The sequence below is a fragment of the Heliangelus exortis genome, chromosome 1 (genome assembly GCF_036169615.1).
Source record: "Heliangelus exortis chromosome 1, bHelExo1.hap1, whole genome shotgun sequence".
NCBI classification, from domain to species: domain Eukaryota; kingdom Metazoa; phylum Chordata; class Aves; order Apodiformes; family Trochilidae; genus Heliangelus; species Heliangelus exortis.
Window position 1 is genome coordinate 161,086,034 of NC_092422.1, and position 22,244 is coordinate 161,108,277.

General features: G+C 45.6%; 2 protein-coding genes across 2 annotated transcripts in view; one reads left to right on the forward strand and one right to left on the reverse strand.

Moving 5' to 3' along the window:
- Positions 1-477: 477 nt before the first annotated feature.
- LOC139794445 (uncharacterized) lies at positions 478-6,227 on the reverse strand. Its single transcript, XM_071740076.1, has 3 exons — positions 6,088-6,227; positions 5,090-5,929; positions 478-3,563 (listed from the first exon to the last, which is right to left on the reverse strand). The coding sequence occupies exons 1-3, from the start codon at positions 6,225-6,227 to the stop codon at positions 3,506-3,508; spliced, it is 1,038 nt and encodes a 345-aa protein (XP_071596177.1). The 3' UTR covers positions 478-3,505.
- The window catches only part of ARHGEF5 (Rho guanine nucleotide exchange factor 5), a 36,034-nt gene continuing 18,874 nt past the window's right edge, over positions 5,085-22,244 (forward strand). The window contains exon 1 of the mRNA XM_071733389.1: positions 5,085-5,205. The gene's annotated coding sequence lies outside the window, so the exon portion shown is untranslated. The remainder of the gene's footprint in view (positions 5,206-22,244) is intronic.

A 22,244-nucleotide genomic window follows, 5' to 3' on the forward strand; every position in this document is an offset into this window, starting at 1 on the left:
TCAAACTCATGTTATTTAGCCTCAGGGACACTGATGTAGTCCTCTGTATATTAATTGGTGGGAACAGTGCTTGAAAAGCAACATAGAATAGGAAGGAGTGTGATGTCATAGGTCTAACATCTTAGACCTAACATAAGGTTAGGTCTAACAATTTTAATTTCTGCGAGGAAAATCTTACTAAAAATCTAAGAGCTTACTACTATTTCACTGAAAAGGCAGTCACTGAGTTGTGAAATACTATTAATGAGCAGGAAACAGGTCACTTTGACCACAGTGTGTATCATCAGAGACTGGGTTACTGCTTCAGAAAACATACCCCACACACTTATAGCTTTTTTCCCCAATGCTTATTCAAATGAGCTTCTTGTTTGTGCAAGAAGTCTGTATTAATCTCCAATAAAAGGATGTTTAATTGATTAGACTAACCTTTAAGCTATTCCTTTCTGTATTTTAAAACAGCATGTAAGGAAAAAGATGTGAAGTTTTGGGTTGTGTTTTGCTTTATTCATATGAAATCCGTGTGGGAGGTATGTGAAGGATTTCTTCTTCCTTTAGTTTGTACCTAATACTACCAGCCATTCACAGAAGTTTGTCTTGCCTTCTGCTCAGTGGACAATATTTCAACCCTCAGCAAAAAAATACTAGCTGAGGCTATTTTGCTATTAGAGACTGGCCATTCACAGTTCAAATTCAAGCAAAATCAGGAAAGGTCAAGGAAACCTGCATATACACACATGAAGCCCACACCTTTTTAAAGCTCTGCCATGAGCAATCATTTTCCTTGATACCACTCTGGATGGCACTGAAAGAGTTGCAGCTGTAATTGGGAAAGCCCATCAGTCTTCTCCAGTGAATTGTTGGGCAAGGTGAGGGTTAAATGGATATAAACCAATAAAAAGAGACTTCTGCCACCTTTTGTGGCTGACAGGCAGGGACTCTGCAAGCAAACCCTTACTGTCCTGCCTGTAACAGCAGTCTTGTCTGCTTTAAATTTTTCTGGCAGCACCTGTAAGAAACCTGGATTTAGCAAGTGGCTCAATTTGGGTAATGATGGAACTTGCACATCAGGCAAGACCACTGCTCTTATTTTGGACATGAGTACAATATAGTAAACAGGCCATTAATTCTTAATCCATCCTGCCAATGAAGGCCTTCAGAGTACATGGTACATAGGGCACCATGACATAAAGCTGTTACTCCATGGCACATACATAGGTATTCCTTGGGGCAGAGTCCTTACGGCTTTTTGTATGAAAAATTTTCCCCTTTGTCCTACCACAACAGGCCCTATTAAAAAGTTTGTCCCCATCTTTCATCTAAGACTCCTTGCAGTATTGCAAGGCTGCTGTAAGGTCTCCCCAGAGCCTTCTCTTCTCCAGGCTGAAGAATCTCAACTTCCTCAGCCTTTCCTCATCAGAGAGGTGCTCCAGCCCTCTGGCCAACTTTGTGGCCCACCCTTGGACTTGCTCCAACAGCTCCACATCTTTCTTACATTGGGGCTCTCAGAACTGGACACAGTACTCCAGGTGGGATCTCACAAGAGTGGAGTAGAGGGGGAGAATTCTCTTCCTTGACCTGCTGGCCAAATTTCTTTCTTTGCAGCCCAGGATACAATTGGCTTTCTGGGCTGCGCATGTACATTGCTGGTTCATGTCCAGTTTTTCATCCACAATGATGCTGGGACTCTGCCAACTGCTGATATCAAGCTATAAATAAGGGGCAGGAAAACAGATGACTGATTTTCAGAGGGACCATTACCGCTCAATGTTCACAGCAAGTCTTGGAGGAAATGAAGGAAACATTTAGGACCTGACTCACTGGTGACAAGTGTTTTACTTCCTGCTTGTATAAACTTATTCTGCTTGAATTTCCAAGCTCAGTATTCTGTTTTTTTCCATTTTTAAAAGGGCTTTTCTTGCCATATACAGGTCTGTATCTGGTTGGAGGAAGGTATAGCTGCTAAACACACCCAGAGAACTTTATTTGGTTTTCCAAGGAGCAAGGTCTCACCAGATATGTTTAGTTAAATCTAAGAAGACTCCTAGGCCATCCATGGTACTTCTGACATGCCAACAGCTTAACTAAGAGTTACTAAAACTGAGAGGTTCTGTCCTGATGTCTACCTACATGTAAACATATCTACCACATGTTTACAACTGTATGGTCTGTATATAGTAGAAGTTAGACTAATGTCTACTACAGAGTGGTGAGGACAACAGAGGACTTGAGCAGGACGAGATGTTCACAAGGAGGATGCCTACATAAGGAAAAGAAATTATGAGTGGGAGGATAGGGTCTGAACTACCTCTCAGCCCTCCAAAGTGATGGTGCTGCAGGAAGCCAGAGCACATCAGGGTACAGGAGGACCCTGCTTTTGGTGCTGCTGGGCTTCTTTGGAGTACAAGTGTTTCTCCAGAGGGGACAAAGGACACCCCAGGCATTTGGTAGGTGCAGTTCAGCATTGGGTGGGCTGAGATAGGAGATGATGCAGCCCAGTCCACCTGGGACATGAGGTGATCCATCAAGATTCTAAAACCCAGACTGAACACCATTCTGGACAGCCTGCTCCATCTGACCCTGCTCTGAGGTGGGGGGGGCTAGATGATATTCAGAATTGCTGGCAAGCCTCAGTAATTCTAGAGAACACCTGTTCTTCTTTGACCTTCCCTCCACACTACTGGTGGAAGAAGTATCTTAATGGCACTGCTGTAGCTTTGCATGGGCCCCCCCAAAGGTTAGAAATCCAATTCCCACCAAGTTAGGGAAGAATAACATGGCCCAAAGAAGAATATAGATATTGTGATACTGAGAGCTGCAGATAATTATTGACCTTCAGGCACTTCTTAATCCAATGTAATGCATGAAGAAAAGTCAGGCACTCAAACTCTCCGTGCAGATGGCCAGGGATACCTTAGGAAATGATGCACAAAAGCAAATACAAAATAGCCTCTGCAGCTGCTGGGGTGCCAAGGAGAGAGGTAAAGGTTAAAAATCTTCTTAGAAAATGAGTTGTCCTTTTCTGGATGACAGAGATGCTGTTTTCCAGTCAATATGTCCATCTCCAGCCTGCAACTAGCTGGTAGGAACTTAGAAAATGCAGTAGGAAGAGGCATTGCCTATTCATATCATGTCCCAGAGGTTTGAGCACCAACCCAAGAACGACAGGATCCAGTCTGATCCAGAACTGATTTCTCCAGTCTCTTGGCTTCTAGGAATTTGAGATATCCCTTTCCTCTCCATTGACTACAAATGCAGTGATGTGGAATAGGAATCTCAACAGCAGAAGCTGATCCACTATGATGAAATAACCCATCCACATCAATGAATGAATGCATTAATTGAATAAGAAAGCAGGAGCAAGCAGGAGTACAATTTTTTGCTGGCTGGGCAGAGATTTCACTGTGCTGCTTCTGGGGAGATTTTCCTGCTTGGGAAGGGGTCATGCAGAGAAATGAGGGTTGAGGGTTACTTGGGTGTGGGGCACAGGATTTCTCCGGTGGTTAAGTCAAATTCCCCATTTTTTTTTGCTGAACTCATCCAATCGTGTGCTGGAGGATCCACACCTGCAAGATTTATGAAATAATTAGGAAAAAAAATATCAGTGAAGAGGTGGCACTAGGTATTAATTTGAGGAGACAGAAAATATAATATAGGTAATTCCTTTCTCAGTCACCTGTCCATCATAATTATTTGCTTACCTTGCGTTTTTTGTGACCAAATATCTAGACTGCAATAAAGGGAATTCTCACATAAATCATCTAATCCTTTACTCAAATCCAGGAATTTAGGCAGCATATAAGATTATTAGAGCAGTGGAAAACCAAGCAACCTGCTCTGCTTATTTTGCTATTGCATGACAACCCCAACATTTCTCAGTTTGCCCCATAAAATGATCATAATAATATATCCATTTCAGGGCTTCCTTGTGTCCTTCTACTCCCAAATGCATGTTGTCTTGTATCTAGACATCCTCCCCTTTTCTTTCTTCTCTTCATTTATGCCTTTTGTCAGCCAGACTCTATTCTCCTCTCCCACATGAAGGAATCCTCCCTGCACAGTCTGTCCCTCTTGCTACAGTCGGGCTGGCAGACAGGGACAGAAATGGCTTTATTGGGAGCCTATAAGCTGTCCCCGTTCAGTCCACAGCTAAGCAGAGCAATCAGAAAAACATCCGATGCGGGTAGAGCTCCTGAGGATATTTATCTGTGTACCAGGGAGAGAGTGGATGGCCCGGAGTAGCATCTGTGGATCCGGACTTTAAACACGATCCCCATCCCACTGAAATTCTTTTGAATCCAAATGCTTAAGTCATTTACATTTATTTGACTACCTCGGACGTAATCTATGGGTGTCTGAGGTCAGCTGCGGCAGAGGCAAAGCCCCGCCACGTGTAGCGAGGAAAAACTCCCCGGACATGCGGTGTTTTTGCTTAAAAACACGGCTGCCTCACGGGGGGGAGGAACTACAAAGCTGGAGGGTTCCCGCATGCAAAGTTAAGGAGTGACCTCGAGAAGCGGGAAAAGCAGGACTCGCGTAATGCAGAAAATTTTTTAAAACGACGAAAATAAAAAGCCCCTCTGTTTCTTGAGCCAGTCCGGGTGCCTGGGCTCTGCCGGTCAGGTGCACCCTCTCTGCTTTCGCCCTGAGACACAGCAACCAAGCCCCTTTCCTCCGACACACCCCAAACCCGAAGGGGGCGGGGGGGGGAGGGAAGACACAAGTAGTGCCCTCGTTGCAATTAGGAAAAAAAAAATTAAAAATAATAATTAAAAGAAAAAAAAAAAGAAGAAATAAAAAGAAGAAAGAGAAAGAAAAAATAAATAACAAGAAAAAGAAAAACCAGCAGCATACCTTAGGCTTGGCCGGACAGCAGAGGGTTGCGCCCGGCCAGGGACCGGGACCGGGACTGGGACCGGAGTCGTCGCCACGGAAGGGCGAGCGCGGGAGGCGGCGGCGGCTGCGCCCTGCCCCGCGCCGTCGGAGCGCGTCCCGCTGCCGGCCGGGCTGCGCCCCGCACGCCAATCAGGCGGCCGCCTGCCTTCCTGTAGGTGTGCCCGGCTCACCTGGAGCCGCGGCTCTCATGACATACCTGCGGCCCCGCGGGCGGCGGGGAGACGGCGGCCGGCTGCCGAGGGCGGGGGGCCGCGGTAGCGGCGCCGGGGGGGCCAGCGCTGGCCCCGGCCCGGCGATGTGAGGCCGGCGCAGGTAAGGGCGGCTGGTGGGGGCGGCTCGGCCCGACCCGGCCCGGCCCGGCCCGGCCCGGCGGGAGCGGCGTTGCCGTCTTCCCGGGAGAGGCGGGGTGAGGCGCGGGCCTGGCGCCGGATCCCCGCGGAAGCCCGGGCCGGGCCGGAGGGGTGGTTGCCCCTCTGCCGGGGTCGGGGCGGCGGGCAGACTTCGGGAGCGGGACGAGGGGGGAGAAGGGGAGGGAGAGCTCCACCATTTTAGGACCCGAGGGGCACGGGGAGGAGGGATCTCCGGGGCAGGGAGCGCTCGCCCCTCCCGAGGCGGGACGGCGGGCCTGCTGCGCTCCTCCGCGGGGCCGGGCCCGCGGCGCACAGGTGTGGGTGCGAGGGGAGGGCCGCCGTCGGGGCCTGCGGTCCCGGGGAGCCGCTCCTGCCCCGGGGAGGCTGCGTGAGCCCCGGCGGGACGCTGCCTCCAGAGGGGGCGGCGAAGGGGGCGCCTCCCCGCCGGTCCCGGGCCAGGCCCCGGGGGGGCCGAAGCCTTCGCGGCGGCCTTTGCGGCGGGACGGCGAGGCTCCGCGCCCCGCCAGCAGCGCCCGTCCCCTTCCACCCTCCCGCTCCTCCTCCTGCTGCCGGCAGCAGGTAGGGCCCCGAGCACAGGCCCGCTCCCAGGCTCAGCTGCCAGCAGCCGGAGCCTCTTCCCGCAGAAATGGTGCCTCCCACGCAGGAGCCAGATCCCACGGTGTTCACTGAGCTTTCAGCTGCAGCCGGGCCGGGGCCGGGGAGTTTCGGGGCTGTGCTTGAACTCTGGACACTTCGTTGTTTTCTTCCTTGCTCTGCTGGCCTGGTGCCTTGTGACTTTTATTGCCTGTCACGGAGGGAAGGCAGAGGAATGAAGGCGAGATACCTGCGTGCTGCTCGCTTCCTGCCTCCTTCCCCCAGCCCCTGTAGCAGCTCTGACGGCAACCTCAGCGCCCCGAACAACCTGCCGGGGGGCTTCTGAACTGCCATGGCTCCGTTCTCACCCATCTTCTCCCCAGCACCCATGTAATCTTTGAGCTAGAGCCTCCAGTTTGTTCCCAGAGGCTGGATGAGACCTGGATTAAACCTGGTAGGGAACACGGGCAGGGAGGGAGATGTGAGCTCAACTCATCTGTTTTGACTTGTTGCAGACTGCCAAGGAACTGCTGGATGTGGATGCCGTTGGCTTCTGCTTGAGCTGTCTGTCCGCTTCTTTCTGACCAAGCCACATCTGTAATGTGTTTTCGGAGTTTTGTGACCCTAATAGTGTTCTGGAGTTTCTTGTAACCTAAAAGGTTTGTTTGCGATGGCTTGGATAAGGGCAGAGTCCTTTTAAAGGGGTGCGGGGGAGGGAGGTGTCTTGGTTCGGAGGAATAATGTATGGGTGACCCAGATTTCAGAACTGCAACTGAGTTGGCTGAGGAGGAGGCACCTGTAAATCAGGTGTGAAGTTGTATCAAATACAATTTTTTTTTCTTAATTCTCTGTTGCTGTTAATATGTGGAACAGCTCAGCTGGCTGCCTTGTAGATAACTTGATAGAATTAAGTTTTTATGGAGGACAGGATTTGTACTGTGCTGTCTGCACAGTAGCCTAGCAATCCTAATAAATCTGTGAGTGGGGTTACACAATGTAATTGCTAGTGACAGCAGTAGACTAGGCTTGGGGTTGGTGCTCCTGCTGAAGTCCCTGCTCCTGCTGTATGAAATAGTAAGATTCAAGTGCTTTCTCTGGGAGCCTCTAGTGCATCTTGATAGATTTTGCCAGTAGGAGGCTGTTCCTGGTGACTTCTGTTTCATCCTGTTAACTTTAGATAGATGTTCCTGCTTCTTGTGTTAAGTCTTTTCCTTTCCTACAGTTCACTTGTTTCCAATGCTTTCTGGAGGTAAAGAGCCAATTTTTGTTGTGGATTTTAACATGCTCTGTTTTGAAATGTGGTTTAAAGTGGGATGTTTTATTAATTTGTATTCATGCAGTTTATGTTCACTCTCCATGGTTATTCCAAGCAAAATTTAAGAAACAACCTGAAAGGGATTTCAAATTCATAACTGGAATATTTCCCCTCTGTGAATATTTGATTCTAAGAATTGTTACGTTTTCTGTATTTCTAGTATCGAGTTTGATGTTGTTTACTTAGTTACTGTTTAACTAAATTACTCATAGCTAGCTTATTTCAATACTCATGCCTGATTATTTTTGCAATTCCTTTCAACTTTGGAGCTCCCTACTGAACTCTCATTGTATCTTTTAATGCAGTACTTCGAAGTGTCTTCAGTGGAAATGTACTTGGGCTAGATAGGGAGAAATTATTTCCATCTTCTGTGAGGTGATCACACAGTTGATGCTCATAGCATCAGCCATTTAGGGAGAGATGCCTTATTCTGACCCCCAGCAGGTATTTACATTCCCAGCTGATTATCACTGCACTGAATCCAAAATTCTATTAGGAAGTACCCAGTCTTGATTTTGAGATGTCAAGTGATAAACTGCACTGGTTCCCCAGGTAAATTATTCCAATGACCCATTACCCTTGCTAATTTCTTATCTCGATCTGTCCAGCCTGGTTCCTAACCACAAAGTCTTCCTACAAATTTTCATGCCAGGTTACACAGCTTGGTGCTGCCAGGCTGACACATTCCATCCCAAAAGATGGCCTGTGGTACTGCAGATCTGTAGCTGTTATCCATGGTAACCTCTTGCTTCTAGGAAGAGGCAGTCCTGAAGCTGTTAGAGCCATGGGGTGACTGACAGGATTTGGAGCAGTGGCTCAGTGCACCTGGCCGTGGTGTTTGTGCACAGACAAGGTTTTCAGAGAAATGGAATTGAATAACTTGTGTTGCTTGGAGTATGGCCTCCTGAGGTGGTTAATCCAGCATAACTACAGGCTGCTGCTGAAGGAACAATCCAGTTCTCATCCAGTCCTGACTGCAAGCTCCTGCTGCTTCCCTTGGATAGGATTTAGTGACCAAGTGACTTCAAATAAGTTCAGTCACTGCTCCAACTGAAAACTCACCCCCTTCCCTAAACAAAACACATGACTCTTGGACCTGGAAGTTGGACCAGCCTGCTCAGTGGCCAGCTGGTGTGAGGTCTGATGCAGAAGGGTAGCATTCTCATAGGCATGAGAAATGTGCAGAGGGATGACTTCTTTCAGTAGAAGCCCCATGCCTGCGCCAGATTACATGCAAGAGGGAATCATACATTTAGTTTCTGCATTCAGATGAACAGGCTGTGGTTGTGTAAATCCTCCCAGCTGTCACTGCCATTGAAAGAAACTGCTGTGCCTACCTTTTGTTAACTACCTTGATTGCCTGCTCTGGTTCTTTGAGTGACCACATGCATGCCTGTACCTCTAGAAGAGAAAGGGCAGTGTGGGGGTGGAAATAAGGGGGGCATAGGATGGGACTCCTTTTGGCAAGCTGAAGAGCTTTTGAAACTAAGGCTTGAGATGCAGGAATAGTTAAACCCACCTTGCCTTAAATCCTAATGGAAGCTTATGCATTTTTTCACCTTCCCTTTGCAGCAGATATGTGAGAAGATCTGCTCTGGGTGTCTCAGTAGCCCAGGTTAACTCTCTTACATGACTTGGGAGAACTGTATTTAGCTAAGACTGGTTTTAGAACAGTCACATTTATGTCTTTGGTCAAGAAGTATGTGTTGCAATTAGACTTTGTGTGAGGAAGACCATTTTCTGTAAAAAGGAAAGTCTGGGCCTTAACTGTGACATACTGATACCTATGAAAGGTTCATTGGTGCAGAAGAGTTGCAAGCTAATATATTGGTCTGTTTTTGATATGAGGTTCTCAGTGCCTGAGCCAGCCAGGGTACCCTTTTGGGAGAGCTTTGTTAATCTTGTTTCCTCCATTAACGAGTGATTCCACCTTTCTTGCTCTTCTAGTGAAATCAGTTTGCTGGCAGAAAACCTATTTGCCATCTATTGTTTTAAATTCCTTGAAGTGCAACGCTGAGCACTACAGTAGATGTGGAACTGAGTCTGGTGGGGACTGGTTTTGAGCTCATGGTTTAGGGGCTAGATTGCAGCTAGATGAAGCCAAAGAAGAAATTCCCATGACTTAGTACAAGTTCAGTGCAAGGTCAGTGGGAGGACTACTGGTTTTGATAGTGAGAAAATTTTAGAAGGGGAGGAGGTGATTGCCATGACATGAGTACAAATATACGTATGTAAATAGACACACATCTATAATGTATACAAAATAGAGGGTGTTCTGATGCTAGAAAAGGTTGAGGAGGAGTGGCCATAGAAACTGTACTTGGATAGTATATGAGAAGTAAACTTAAGTGGGAGGCAGCACGTGAACCTGCTGTTCAGAGGATACTTCATTAAAGCAGAGCTGCCATAAATTAGCTTCCTGAGAATGTATCATGTTTGCAGCAAGTCACGTAGAAGTGTATGGCACTCAGACATCAAACTACCTCTTTGTTGTCTCAAATAGAATATCTGGCTGCACGCAGGTGCTGGGTGTGTGAGGTCCACTGCCCCTGGCCTCGTTGGAGCTCCAAGTGCATTTGGCACTGGAGTTGCTGCTGCTAATCATACACAAAACTTCCCAAATCCTTACCTGGGACAGGCTGACGTGGTGCCCAGTGGGATCCACAAGCTTGGTGGTCCCCTGCATGTGTCATCCATGGGCAGAGCAGAGTCATAGGCTGGTGAGCAGGCCCAGCCTTGCACAGGGTGTGACCAGAGGAGGGGAGGTGAGGAATAGCAGCCACTTCATTGACAAATCCAACAGCAGAATTTGAGGACCAAAAATACACTCCTCTAGAGGGAGGGGGATTAGGATCAGGAGCCTGGTCATATCAGGGCATGATTCGTTCAGATCACAGAAGCCTTGAGATAATCAAGGGACATGTGGTGCAAGGCCTGAGCTTGGGTAAAAAGCAGACCTGTAACCTGTTGGATGTGGTTATTAGTCACAGCTGCTATGAGGTGGCTGCAATGGCCACACTTGCATATTCACTTAATAATGGAAATAGATGCCCAGACCAATGTGACACTGTCATCTACATCACCAGTGGCAGGAGGAGTGGCAAGGGGATGCTTTGTCCACAGTGTTGCTGGGCAGCTACAAAAAATAAGCATCTATGAGCTTTATGGCACGTACACTTCATATGCAAAAAAACTGCACTCAGAAACTTTGTGAGAGTATACCAGTAAGTCTACAGCTTTGCTAGTGTGCTTCATTTCATAGGAGAAGGAAGGATGCCATAGGCATAGCAGTGCCTGGCTAAGCTCTGATGCTATGGTTGTATCCTGAGTGCATTTAGTCTCCAGGCAAAACCTTTCTGGCATGCATTAAGCCTGAGCTTCTGTTTAGACATAGAAATTTTACTGTGGGTATTCCATAATGCAGGTGTGTGAGGGTAACTGTAGACCTATGAAATGTGATCTAGGTGCAACATTTGAGTCGTTCACCTTTCTGAAGTACTCTGAGATCACTATCTGTTTTTACAGGTGAGGACTGTCAGGTTGCATAGCAGTGAAGTTGAGAAGGTGTGGTGGAGCTCTTTTCTCTCTGTTGCTGGATTCATAGGACAAGAGGTGTTCTGAGTATACCACCAGCCCTGCAGGACAGGGATGGTGTATCTCTGTGCAGTGTTTTGAATGGGGAAGATGTGTTTCTGATTGTTGGTACTGCAGATGGCTCAAATAAATCTTGTTGCTTCTCTTCATCTCTCTTTCTGTAGCTGACTTTGTGCATAGAGGTTATTTCAGGCTTGTTTCTGAGTACACTATGGCTGATGGATCTTAGGGCTGGTTTTAGAATGGTACACTTTTCTCTCCTATCTTTGCCCCTCCCCAGAAAGGGTTTTACTCCTGGAAAGGCATGTTTCAAGAAGAGACAAGACAAGGACTGGGAAAGCACTGAGAAGGCTGTAGTACAGCACACATCTCTGTCAAGTCTGTGGTGAGGCAAACCTCAAGATGCAGAGAGAGGATGTTGTGGGGAAACAGGTGAAGATAAGTGGGAGTACTTCTATTTTTATTGAAACTTGTGGGTCACTGTATGCTTTCCTAAACACACAGGTAATTGAGAGAGGTGGGCTCACCCCTCAAATTCCCCAGTAACTTCTTAACACCATCTGGTGCTGTGGTGAAGGATGGGAAAATAACCTTACTGCACCACTGCTCTCTTGCTCATCCCTGGGCACCCCTGAGAAAAGGGGATGTTCTCTTAGTGCACATGGGGGGAATTGAACGCTATGAGGTGTTCTGGGGTCAACACTGCTTAGTTTGGTCAGTGTCCAAATGCACAGTGCCATCTGGGAAGGCAGGCTTCTCCCTGACTGCTTAAGCCATCCACCTTATCTTCCTGTTTGTGAGAGGTTTCATGTCAGGTAGGTGCAAAGAAAGGAAGATGAGCAATTCAGAGCACAAAATATGCCTTATTCTGGAAAAGCAAGGCCAGGCATGCCAGTTATGTCATTGCAGAGTGTGCTCTGACCAGTCACAGGGGAGGTTCAGGGCCATAAAACCATGACAGCTGAGTTGCCCAGTGGGTGTTACCAGGCAAACCAGAGCCATTTTTCCTTCATTCTGTATCCAGCATCGTTTTTACCTATCCAGCTGCTGGGTGTGTAATAATACTGATATGAGGCATGGAAATAGCCATCTGAGTGTAAAAGGGGAAAACCAAATTAACTCTGGTAGTCATAGCAAAATGACTTCTAAACAGAACAAGATGACATGTGCTGGATTGCATGTGCAATGAAAACTGGCATGAACAGAAATCTCAAGTTCAGCAAGGCAATATAAAAGCAAATCTGCCCTGAAGTGTATGATGTCTGGCTAGCATGTTGCCTTTGAAAAGTTAATTTAAAAGATGGCATTGTACAGTGTTTGGTTGTGACAATGGAAAAAAGTGAACAAAGTGCATTTAAAGGAAAAAAAGTGCTAGCAGATGCAGGAGCCAAATATAGCAGGGCTGAGGCAAGCATGTGCAAAAACACCAGCTTGATTTTAAAAAATGGTTTGGTAGAGAGATATGGTTTTGTGCTTAGGGGTAGCAAGAAATCTGATTCTGTCCTAAGCATCTGTTGTCCTAAGCTCATAAAATTAATTGAACTGCAGAAGGGGTCTCATCTGAAAGTGGACACAGTGAGAAACAGTCAGCTGTGAATATCTGACATATTTGAGGTTATGGGGCAGGGGTTTTCATTGGGCAGTGAAATCCTCACAGTACAACAAGTATGATACCAGAAGATGATACCAGAATAATGCTGGTCCAGAATGAGCTGAAACAACTAAATATGGCTTTGTGTAAAAAATATGTCTTGTTTGTACTAAGTGTCTCTGCATCACAAAAAGAAAATATCCTAGGAACATTTTTTGTATCTTGAAGAGCTTGGAGGCAAAACGCACATAAGGAAGGAACAGAATGAGCAGTCAGTATATATATGTGTATATATATATATATATATAAATTATTTTTTTTGGTGAAGGGATTGCTTAAATAAGACTTTGCTTAAGGTTGCAATCAGATACAGAATTTATAACAGGGCTTTGCATATGCAGTGCACTGAGCAGCCACTCCCTGACTAATCCTCGGAGTACATCTGAGGTAGGAGGGGTTGGGATTATTACCTCAGCTGCGGAGGTGACCCTCAGACAGACAGAAACTGCTGGAAACTCCCAGAGTTAGGAACTAGCAGTTCATCTGGATGAGATCTGGGGATAAAGGCATGGTTTTAGGTTGCCTTGGGGAAAAAAAAGAAAAAAAAAAACCAGCCTGCATATAATCTAAGCTTTTTTGTTGAACTTTCCTTTAATGAATGACTGTAGTGGGGAATGAAAGGAGAAAGCTCCTGCTATCGTAACGTGTGTTTCACGTTCTAGCCTAATGTTTCCTTTTCAACCTGTATGACATTACTCATGATCATAGTTGTCCTTTGTGGACCTGCTAGCTTGAAATTTCTCAGTGACACAACTGTCTTTAAGTCTTTATAAGCTGTAGCTGTTAGTAGCCACAGGACTTGAAACAGCAGTCCTGTAGGTGCATCTTTATCACCTTCTGTTAGGGTGAATGTCAGTAGGGCAGGAATAGCCAAAAGTTTGGAGCAGGTCTGTGACTAAAGCAGTAATGATGATACCTCCTGCTGTGGGTATCACTGTAATCACACCTCCTTTAATGTGATTGCCTCTTCGGAGCCTACTGACTGTGATCTCTGTATTGCTTCCTTTGTAAAGCCCTGCCAAGCATGACAGAGTAGATCTGTCACATCCAGAAGTGTGTTGCTGTTCTTCACTTCAGCAGCCTTGTGGCAGTGAGTCGTAGCCACATAGAGCTGTCAGCACTGCAAGGGCTGCCACTGAGCAAAGGCAGAGCTGTTGCTCACAAAGGAGTATCTGGACTTGGACTGCTTAAACCCATCTGCTCTGCTGCCCTTCCTAGCTGAGGACTGTGCCTCAGCCTCTTGCTCAGCCTGCTGTGAGGGTGGGACCTTGCTTGCCTCCTCGCCTTGTTCTCAGCTCTCTGCTTTACTTGCAATTCTTCTGTCCTGTTGAGCTGGGGACTTGCAAAAAGTCACACATTTGTGCTTCTGCCTGTCCACTAACATGATGGCCAGCTGGCATCATGTTAGGTGGCAACATGGCATAGGTGAAGTGCTGTTTTCCATAGCAGTCAGCAAACATTTGTGCTGAAAGCTGGGTTCCTCATGTCCATCAGTCTGGCAGAGGTGAAACTGAAGACCCATTTTCCATACAAGAAGGCATTTGGGAAGAAGAAGGGGAGCTCTGACTCCTCCTTTCTCTCTTGGGCATGGTCCACTGACACCCCTACACCTTTTCCTGGTACCCTCTCAGTCCTTCCTGCTTCAGGCACATCTTGCTCTTAGCTTTCCCAAATTTTCGTGGCAGATTATGCTCTTTGCTGTTGCCTGTAGTGGTTTTTTGTTTGTTTGTTTGTTGTTTTTTTTTTTTTTTTTTTTTTTGTTTTTTTTTTTTTTTTTTTTTTTGTTTGTTTGTTTGCTTTTAGAGCAGTGAAGCATTTTGCCATATGCCAAGTCTGATAAACTTCTTTAGGTGAGCTTGATGGGCATTGTCAGAAGCTATGACTGCGAGCTGTGTATGAGGCTGAACTGAAGGAACTCTGCTGTATCTCATTGAACTTGGGAGAAATGGGATGTATATGTGTTTATTTATGCCCTACTGATCAAAGCATGTTGCAGATAATGGGAAAGACAATGAGCTGCATCTTAGATTTCATTTAACTGGTGCCTATAGCTTCCCAGGGGAAGTTTCTCATTCATGCTAAAGTATGCACAACTTCAATTAGAATACAGCATGCATGCTCACGTAGGTTGGTGGATTCAAGTGTACCAGGGACTTTGCATTCCTCACCTGGAGCTGGCATTTTTGGGTGATCATGTCATACAAGAGGTAAAGGAAGTCGTGTTGGGTCTGTCTGGTGCTATTAGTCACAGGAATTGTTAAAAGTTAAATTGCCTCATGTTCTGATTTCTCACTAGCGCACCAAAGTCATGAGCTTGGGCTTTATTTATGGCACACAGACCTAATTTTACTCCTCTGCATCTCCATCTGGTAGGGTGGGACCTGGGAGGGGAAAGAAAGGTAGATTTACATGTCACAGGGCTAAGGAAAAGGAAGCCATAGGCCAGTAAAGAGTCAGAGTCAATGTCTTCAAAGACTGCCAAAGGGCAATGTCAGGATTTTAATTGCTCTGCAGAGCCATGAAGCCATCAAGGAGTTCTATTTTAGGAAATCTTGAAGGGTGGTGGTGGGAAGCAGAGTCTACCCCCTCGTTCATATGCAGAAGAATGGAAAGGGAGGAAGGATTAAAATATCTGTAATTGTTCCTTATTCATTGAAACTCAATTATTAAAATGAGAACAAGACTGCAATTAGCACATCATGGAAATGCTGGTGGTATTTCTGAGCTGGTACAAAGTCTATGCTTTAAAGTAATACCAACTTGGAGCTGTACTACACATGAAAGTATATGGGCATAATTTTTGCCCATTGAGACATACTTACATTGAGGAAATATCAATAGTGTTCAGCTGGCTTTGCTCTTTCTTAATATTTTGTTAAGATTGTACCTGTAGGGCTTTACATTTTTATTTTAAATTTAAAAAAAATTTTTTTAATATGCTGTGTTAATTACAGTATTAGGAACTAATGCTAAATCTTAACTGCATCATGTATGAGCTGTAATTACTGCCATAAACTTTGAAATAAGGTAGTGGTAATTGGTGAAGCTAGTTATAAAAAGCATTTCATAAGATTGATGTATATCAGTAATAGCATTTGAAACCCTGATTTATACAACTTCACTGCTCATTCTGAAAGACAAAGTCACAAAAATGCCTTCCCTCTCCCCTACCATTTGGAATATTTTCATGCTATGCTTTGCAGAGGATTTGAGTAGCTTTCCAGGGCTTTCCCTAGCATCTCCTTCATGTTGTAACTTGTTTTCAGAGTTGCTTAGAGGGGGCTGGCTCCTTTGAATGGAGCTGGCTGCCATGCAGTACCCTCTTAGACCCAGTTCTTTGCTGAGGAGGGATGTTCCCTCCTCATGTTTGGTGTTACAGGAACAGTAAAGTCAGTGGCAATAAAAACTCCAAAATGTCTCCTTTGGAAATAGCTACAAGCCTGATTAGAATATCCCACTTCCCATCACGCCTCTTCTTAACCTGGAAGGGTAGCAAACATTTTGCTAGCAGAGGGCCAGTGCTAAAAATGTAAAATTTCCCTGCCATGGCACTTGTGTTTGGTATTTGGTGTGGGCTGGCCAGGGTGCACCTGTTTCTGGGTTTGAAGTGCTTGGCAGTCACACACAGCCAGACACCTACACTGGGGTGTCAGGGACTTGCTGTAGATCCCGGGTGTGGTTTCACCATAACAAAGGTCCAAGTCCAGGTTTCTCCTTTTGTGCTCTCTGGCCCATTTCCCAGCCTCGTGTTCCTGTCCACTCCTTGCACTTGGTGCCTGCAGATTCTACAGCTGCTGCGGGGAGCTGTCATTTTTACTTTTATTTATAAAGTGGTTGTTTTGTTTTTTTTTTCTCCTTGCTCACACCTTTATGGTTGCTCACATCATTCTCCTTCTGGGTTGTTTGTTTGGCTGGGTAACTCCCTGAGCTGGCCCACATATGGTCACATGCACACTGGCACATTGGAGAAGATGGCATCAACCTGCATATTACATTAATCTGTTCTGGATTTTAGGGCTCAGGATCAAATCTTCATCAAAGTTCATTAAGGTTGCAGGTAGTGCTGGGTGTTCTGTACAGGCAGCAATGGCAGAAGGAACTGAAGGAGCTTTACATCTTTTTAGGACAGGACCATAAAGAGATGAACTGTGCAGAGTATCTGCAAAATACCTAAATTTGGACTGACAAATTTGCTTATTCATCTTTGTTAACCACAGTTATCCCACAGCCAGTCTTAGTTTCCAGTAGCTTGTGTAACTCACAGGATCAGGTCTAAGTACTCTGCAGACAAGCTCAGCATCATCAGTCCCAGCTACTGAAGAACAGTGATCAGGTGGAGGGGGAAGGCAGATTTGCCCTTGTTCTTGTTAGAAAAATGTAAGGTTTAACATTTTGACTTTAAAAGTTAGGATAAACCCAGAGATATCTAATTTTTGAGCCATAATTTGTTCTTCAAGCCTTTTCCATGCCACTCAAGGGCTAGACATGCATTTCTCTTAATTGTAAACCAAAATTCTCACATAACCACATGATTCTAGGAAGTGGGACTATATGAAATAACAGAAAATATTGTGATGTGTGCAATAAACCCATGCCAGTTGGACAGGCAGGTGTTACAGTGTAACAACAAGTTTTCCATGTGTTTGCATTAGTGCCTTCCTTTTCAGCACCCACTCAATTCCTGTGGCTTTGGGTGTGTGAAGCTATTTTTCCATAGGGAGAGGGAAGGGGTCCTCACTGGTGCTTTCCCACATTTACATTTCTTATAATATTTTATTTATATCTAATACTTTTTGCTCCCAATAGCCAACATGTCTCATTGTATTTGTTAGCTTCTTCAGTATTAGTACACCAATTAAATTTCCAGGAAAGAACAGATTGTCCCCTGAAAAGCTGGGTTAGGAAAAGATTGCACCAAAATATTTTTTCCCCACACACATCCCTACATCCCTTTCAGGTGGACTTTTTAATTATTATTAATATTCTTTTAGCTGCATTTTTTTCAGCACAAAGCTGCTCCACTGTTACCACACTGCCAAGTATTTTGTTAAGGATAAAGGTCTCATAAGATTTTTTTTCACCTTTGTTTTATAAATCTCAGTACTGGAGTCCTAAGGTAATTAAAAATGCTATGGGGAGCTGAAGCTGAAAGCATGCAAAAGCACAAAATGAGGACAAACTTGTTCAAGATTATATTGTTGTTGTTGCTAGCTTGAGGTATGTTAATACCAACAATTTTTTATTATCTCCAGTTGATGGTACTCACAATACTGCAGCCAGATACAAGGTGCAGGTTTCTGCTGTAGGTAGAGCTGTTCCGGCTGATGAAGTTTTGCTGGTAGAAGTTGAGAAGTTGTTCATTTTTTTGGTGTTTTAGGAACTAGCTTTGGTTGCACAGGATATACATTACCTATTGATACTATAGTGGCATTTTGCCCCTGTATTTGTGGCTGGGTATATGTTGCTGTGTAGCTTATCTGTTGTTCCATATTGCTAAAATGTTACAACTTTGCATCTCCTGTCCTGTAGAGCTCTGACAGCTACTGGTAATGGCAGCAAGAAATCTTATTCAATGTGGAACTTGATGCATCTGTGGAAGAGGTTATATTATGTGTTTGCCAAGAACATCAGACTTTATAGGCCCATTCTGCAGGGGAGGACAGTTTGTCCCAGTCCAGTTTGCTGAATATTGTTCATCCTTATCTGTAGCTTAGCTGTGCTCAGGACTGGTACAGGTAACGTGACAACAACTGTGCTCAGCAATGGTTCCACTGTGTAGTCTGTGTAGTCTGGGCAAGGCCGAGCTTTCAAGTGTGTTTCCAAGCCCTTTGATGTTTTAATGGCATTTGCATCTGTCAAAATGGTTTGGTGCAAACATTAGCATTCTTTAATCTGAAACTCAAAAAGAGCAGCGTGGGATTCTGGCTCATGCTTCTGTAGAATAGCAAGAGACTGAAATTTCTGCTTCTGACTGGGGAATCTCTCCCATCTAGATCCTGAATCATTCTTTTTAAAGAGAAACTGGGAACTCCTCTAGTTTATACCAAATCTGATGTCTAGGGATGTGTATAACAAACACTTCATAAAAAAATCATAATACACATCTCGGAAATGCTTGCCTCCTTTTGTGCCCCAGGTGTTTTTGTCACTCATTTCCCCATTCTCAGAGTTTGTAGAGACCTGCATAGAGAACTTACAGTGACTCTGCACATTGCTTTCACTGAGATATTTACTCTGTCCTACCAGTAGTGTCAATAGTCTTTCTACTGAGCTACAGCAGTGAGAACTACCCACCATTCTTATTTGTTCCCATACTAGCAAACTGCTAGAATATGAAGGCTTATGCAGTGCTTTTATGAATATAAAACTTAAGCTCTGCTTTTTTTGATATAGGGTGGGTCCATTTTATCTTAAGAATGAATAATTTTTATTATATCTCTGGGAACTACAATGTGCAATCCAAGCCATGGTCTTCACTCACTGTTAGGCAAATATTCAGTAGCAATTTCCAAGGTGAAATTTTGTTCTACCCAAAATGATGTTTCTTTGGTACTTAAGTTTCCCCCCCCTTTTGTTAGCACTTGGAAACAAATGTAAAAAAGATATCTGTATTTTTTTTCTTAAGTAGTGAATCATTAGATAATTAATAGGTACAATATATCTTGAGTGTCCCTACCATGAATGAAAGGGGGTGAGCTGCTACTGGGAGTGTTAAAACTGGAGCAAACTGCACCAGTGTGACTAGAAGGTCTCATTCACTTTTTCTCAGCTTCAGTAGCAGCTCAGATGCATTTTTCAGATTTGGTACTCATGACAGTTTTGGGTTTTTTTAATTTTTGTTTTTTTAATTTTTTTTCTCCCCTGTGTAAGATATTTGAGGCAGCTCTTAGTTCCTAGAATACTAACAACATGTAAACTGTTAGCATACCAGTAAACTGTGTATTATTTTAGCACACACCTTTTCACATTTCTTATTCTTCGTGTTCTTTCATTCAGCAAGCTCTGTCTGCTCTCCCAAACCTCAAGGCTGTCTCCCTATTACATTATTTCCCTTGTTCATTCTTATCTCTAGTGCCCTGTGTAATCTCTTTCTGAGCTGAATAGTTTTGACCTCACTCCTTCACCTCTCTTGATGGGCTTGCATGGTGATAGAGCAGCTCAGGGTGTTGCATGAAGATTGGTAACTTTCTTTGCAGAGGAATATATGCATTGGGCATCTTTCCCATGGAGGGGGCAACCAGGTGGGAAAGCAGGCCTATGCCTGGCACAAGTGGCTGTATCAAAATAAAAAATGGAGGCCTGTGGTAGGACAGGCTTTGTGTTAGAGCAGTTGTGCTGATTCCTTTCCTGAACATCTCACTAAACTGAAAGCTTGGCCTCCTGGGAGAGGTGGGAATTCTGGTGGCAGTTCTGCATGCTGAGCTCTGGATTTCGTGTGGAGAGGGGCAGGCTCTGAGCCAGCCTGCACCGATCAACTCCTCTTAAAGTGTGTCTGAACTGTGTGACAAAGATAAAATAACAGGAAGGGGCTCAGGGCAGCCTTGTTGCGCCTTGGGTGGGTGTTAGAGCCTACACTTTGCTCTTTCCTGCCTAAGCTGCAGCACATTAAACTGGATTTGGCATTTCTACACCAAGCTGTGGCTGTGCCAGTAAAGATGTCCCCAAGGAACAGACTGCTTGGGAAAGAAAGCCTTTGTTTCAACAAGAAAATCCGTGTCCTCGTCCATACTGCTCAAAGGCTGTTGTGCCTGGCTTTCTCCTCTCACAACCAGAAGCTCTGGCTGCCTCGCTGGAGGAAAGGAAGAGAGCCGAGGAGCCCCGGTGCACTGCCTGGTAGCCCAGTGGGCTACAGAGCGCCTCCAGCTGCCAGTGCAGCTCCAGCAGGGCAGCCAGGCCCAGCCCATCTTTGCAGGGCAGGGCTTTCTCTGCTGGGAGTGTGTCTGCAGCAGCCCGGGGGGGTGGGCTGGGAGCGGGATGGGGAGCGCAGCCTGCGCTGCCCCCACCCCGCAGCCTGCAGGGAGGGTGAAGGTGGCACACGGAAAGGGAGGTCTCTCCCCAGGTTTGGAGGAGGAGGATCTTGGGGATTCACTTAATTCTGTGTTGCCTTGTTTCCTGGCTAGCTGATGGGCTTGTCTGTGCTTGATAGCACTTGTTATTTCTCCTTTCTTGTTTGCTGGAGGAAAGTGGGAGGGAAGGCGAGGTGCTTTCTATTTAAAACCAGAAGGGTTTGTCATCCCTATCCAGGTGAATTAACCCACACTGGAAGGAAGTATGACACTCACATTGCCTTTTGTAATCTGGGAAAGCTGTGGATGGACATGTGCATCATCACAGCAATTGCTTTGTTCACTAGTGCTTTCATTGCTCTCCTGTTTTGCTTATCTGGCCACCCTCCACAATCTTCACCTCTCGAATTTTGTGCCCCCTACTGCCAACTCAGCCGTGTTGCCCCTTTGTTTTTATGCTGGCATGTGGCCAGTTGCACCCTTGCAAGCCTTCAGCTTGCAGTGTTTGTGCACCCAGAGTCACCTATGAGTTAAGAATATGTGAGCTGAAGTTCTGGATTTCCAGGCACTCTTGGGAGAAGAGTGTGGCCAGCTTTATAGGGCCATCAGATCACCTCACTTGGTGAACACCTCAAATGGAGCATATCAGAGAGTGATCACAAGCTCAACATTTGATCCAGAAGGAAAGACCAGTAATGGTCAGCAGTGGTAATGGTGAGGTTTCTGGGGGCTAGAAGCTGGTCGTTGCCAGATAGGCTCCTGTGTGCTTGTCTGTTGTGTTATTGGCCCTATTGCAAATGCTAACTGAAAGTTTGCTTTGGGTAAACCAGCTCCCAGGAGTCTCCTGAACCCTCCTGTGGTGGAGGATCACGCTGACATGCAGTGGGAGCCTAACATGGCTGTGCTCCACAGGCAATCTTTTCTTGTACTACTGGGCTCACATGCATCGCCCCTCTGTATGCAAAGGCTACAGGTGTAGTCAATCTTGTTTTATTCTCTCCCATCTCCATGAAAACCTTATTGCAGAGACATGTCCATCTTTCACTTCAGTGCACCAGCCTTCAAGCAGGAGCCTGTTTCCCTGATTAGATGTGTAAGCCCTCCCCCACTGTCTCTGCAGAAAGTTTACCTGTCTCTTCTCCTGCCTTACTTCCCAAAGCTCTTGCTCTCCCTGAGGTGTGCAAAATGCCTGGCAGTAATAGGATAAGACAAATCTCACTTGGCAGCTTCCAGTGTTGATCTGTGTACCTCCCTCTATCATGTCTTCCAGCATCATCGTGGAATTGCTCCAAATGCAGCTTTAAACTTGTTCTTTCACCTGTCCAAATCTTTTGCAACAAAGCCAGGGAAGTGGAAACTGGGTCTTTGAGCTTAGTAAGAGGAAATCCAGTGCTGTGTACATCTGTAGCAGCACAGTGAGCCAGAGTTCTTCCTCTCCCAGAGTGTGGGCTTGAGTTTTAAGGGTCTTGCTGTTCAGACCTTTTATAGGCCATCCTGTCTTTAGTAGTAGTAAAACCTCCTTAGCCATCCGCTTGTGTCCAACAGTTTCTGCTGAACAGTTTCTGCTCCCGGGGAGCCCATTTTTGAAAAGTGCCTATGCTGGATGTAAGAAGTAGTATTTGACTGGTCACATAGCCAGGGAGACTCAGGTAGCTGGAAGAGCTCAGAGCAAGCAGTTGGAGAACAGGAGTGATCTCCTGTGATGATGAAGCCTGTGGTGAAGGAGAGAGAGTCATACCTATTGGGGACAACATAAGTAAAGTTGATCTTGCCTTGGAAAAGGTCACTGCTTACGAGTCTATGACCCTGCTATTTTCTGTGCTCTGTCAAGCTCTCCTGTG

Coding starts and splice junctions, on each gene's coding strand:
- LOC139794445 (XM_071740076.1), bottom strand. CDS start 6,227: ATGGGTGCTGGGGAGAAGATGGGTGAGAACGGAGCCATGGCAGTTCAG. Junction 5,930..6,087: donor AGGAAGCGAGCAGCACGCAG/GTATCTCGCCTT, acceptor CTGAAAGCTCAG/TGAACACCGTGGGATCTGGC. Junction 3,564..5,089: donor CGCCGCCCGCGGGGCCGCAG/GTATGTCATGAG, acceptor TAAATCTTGCAG/GTGTGGATCCTCCAGCACAC.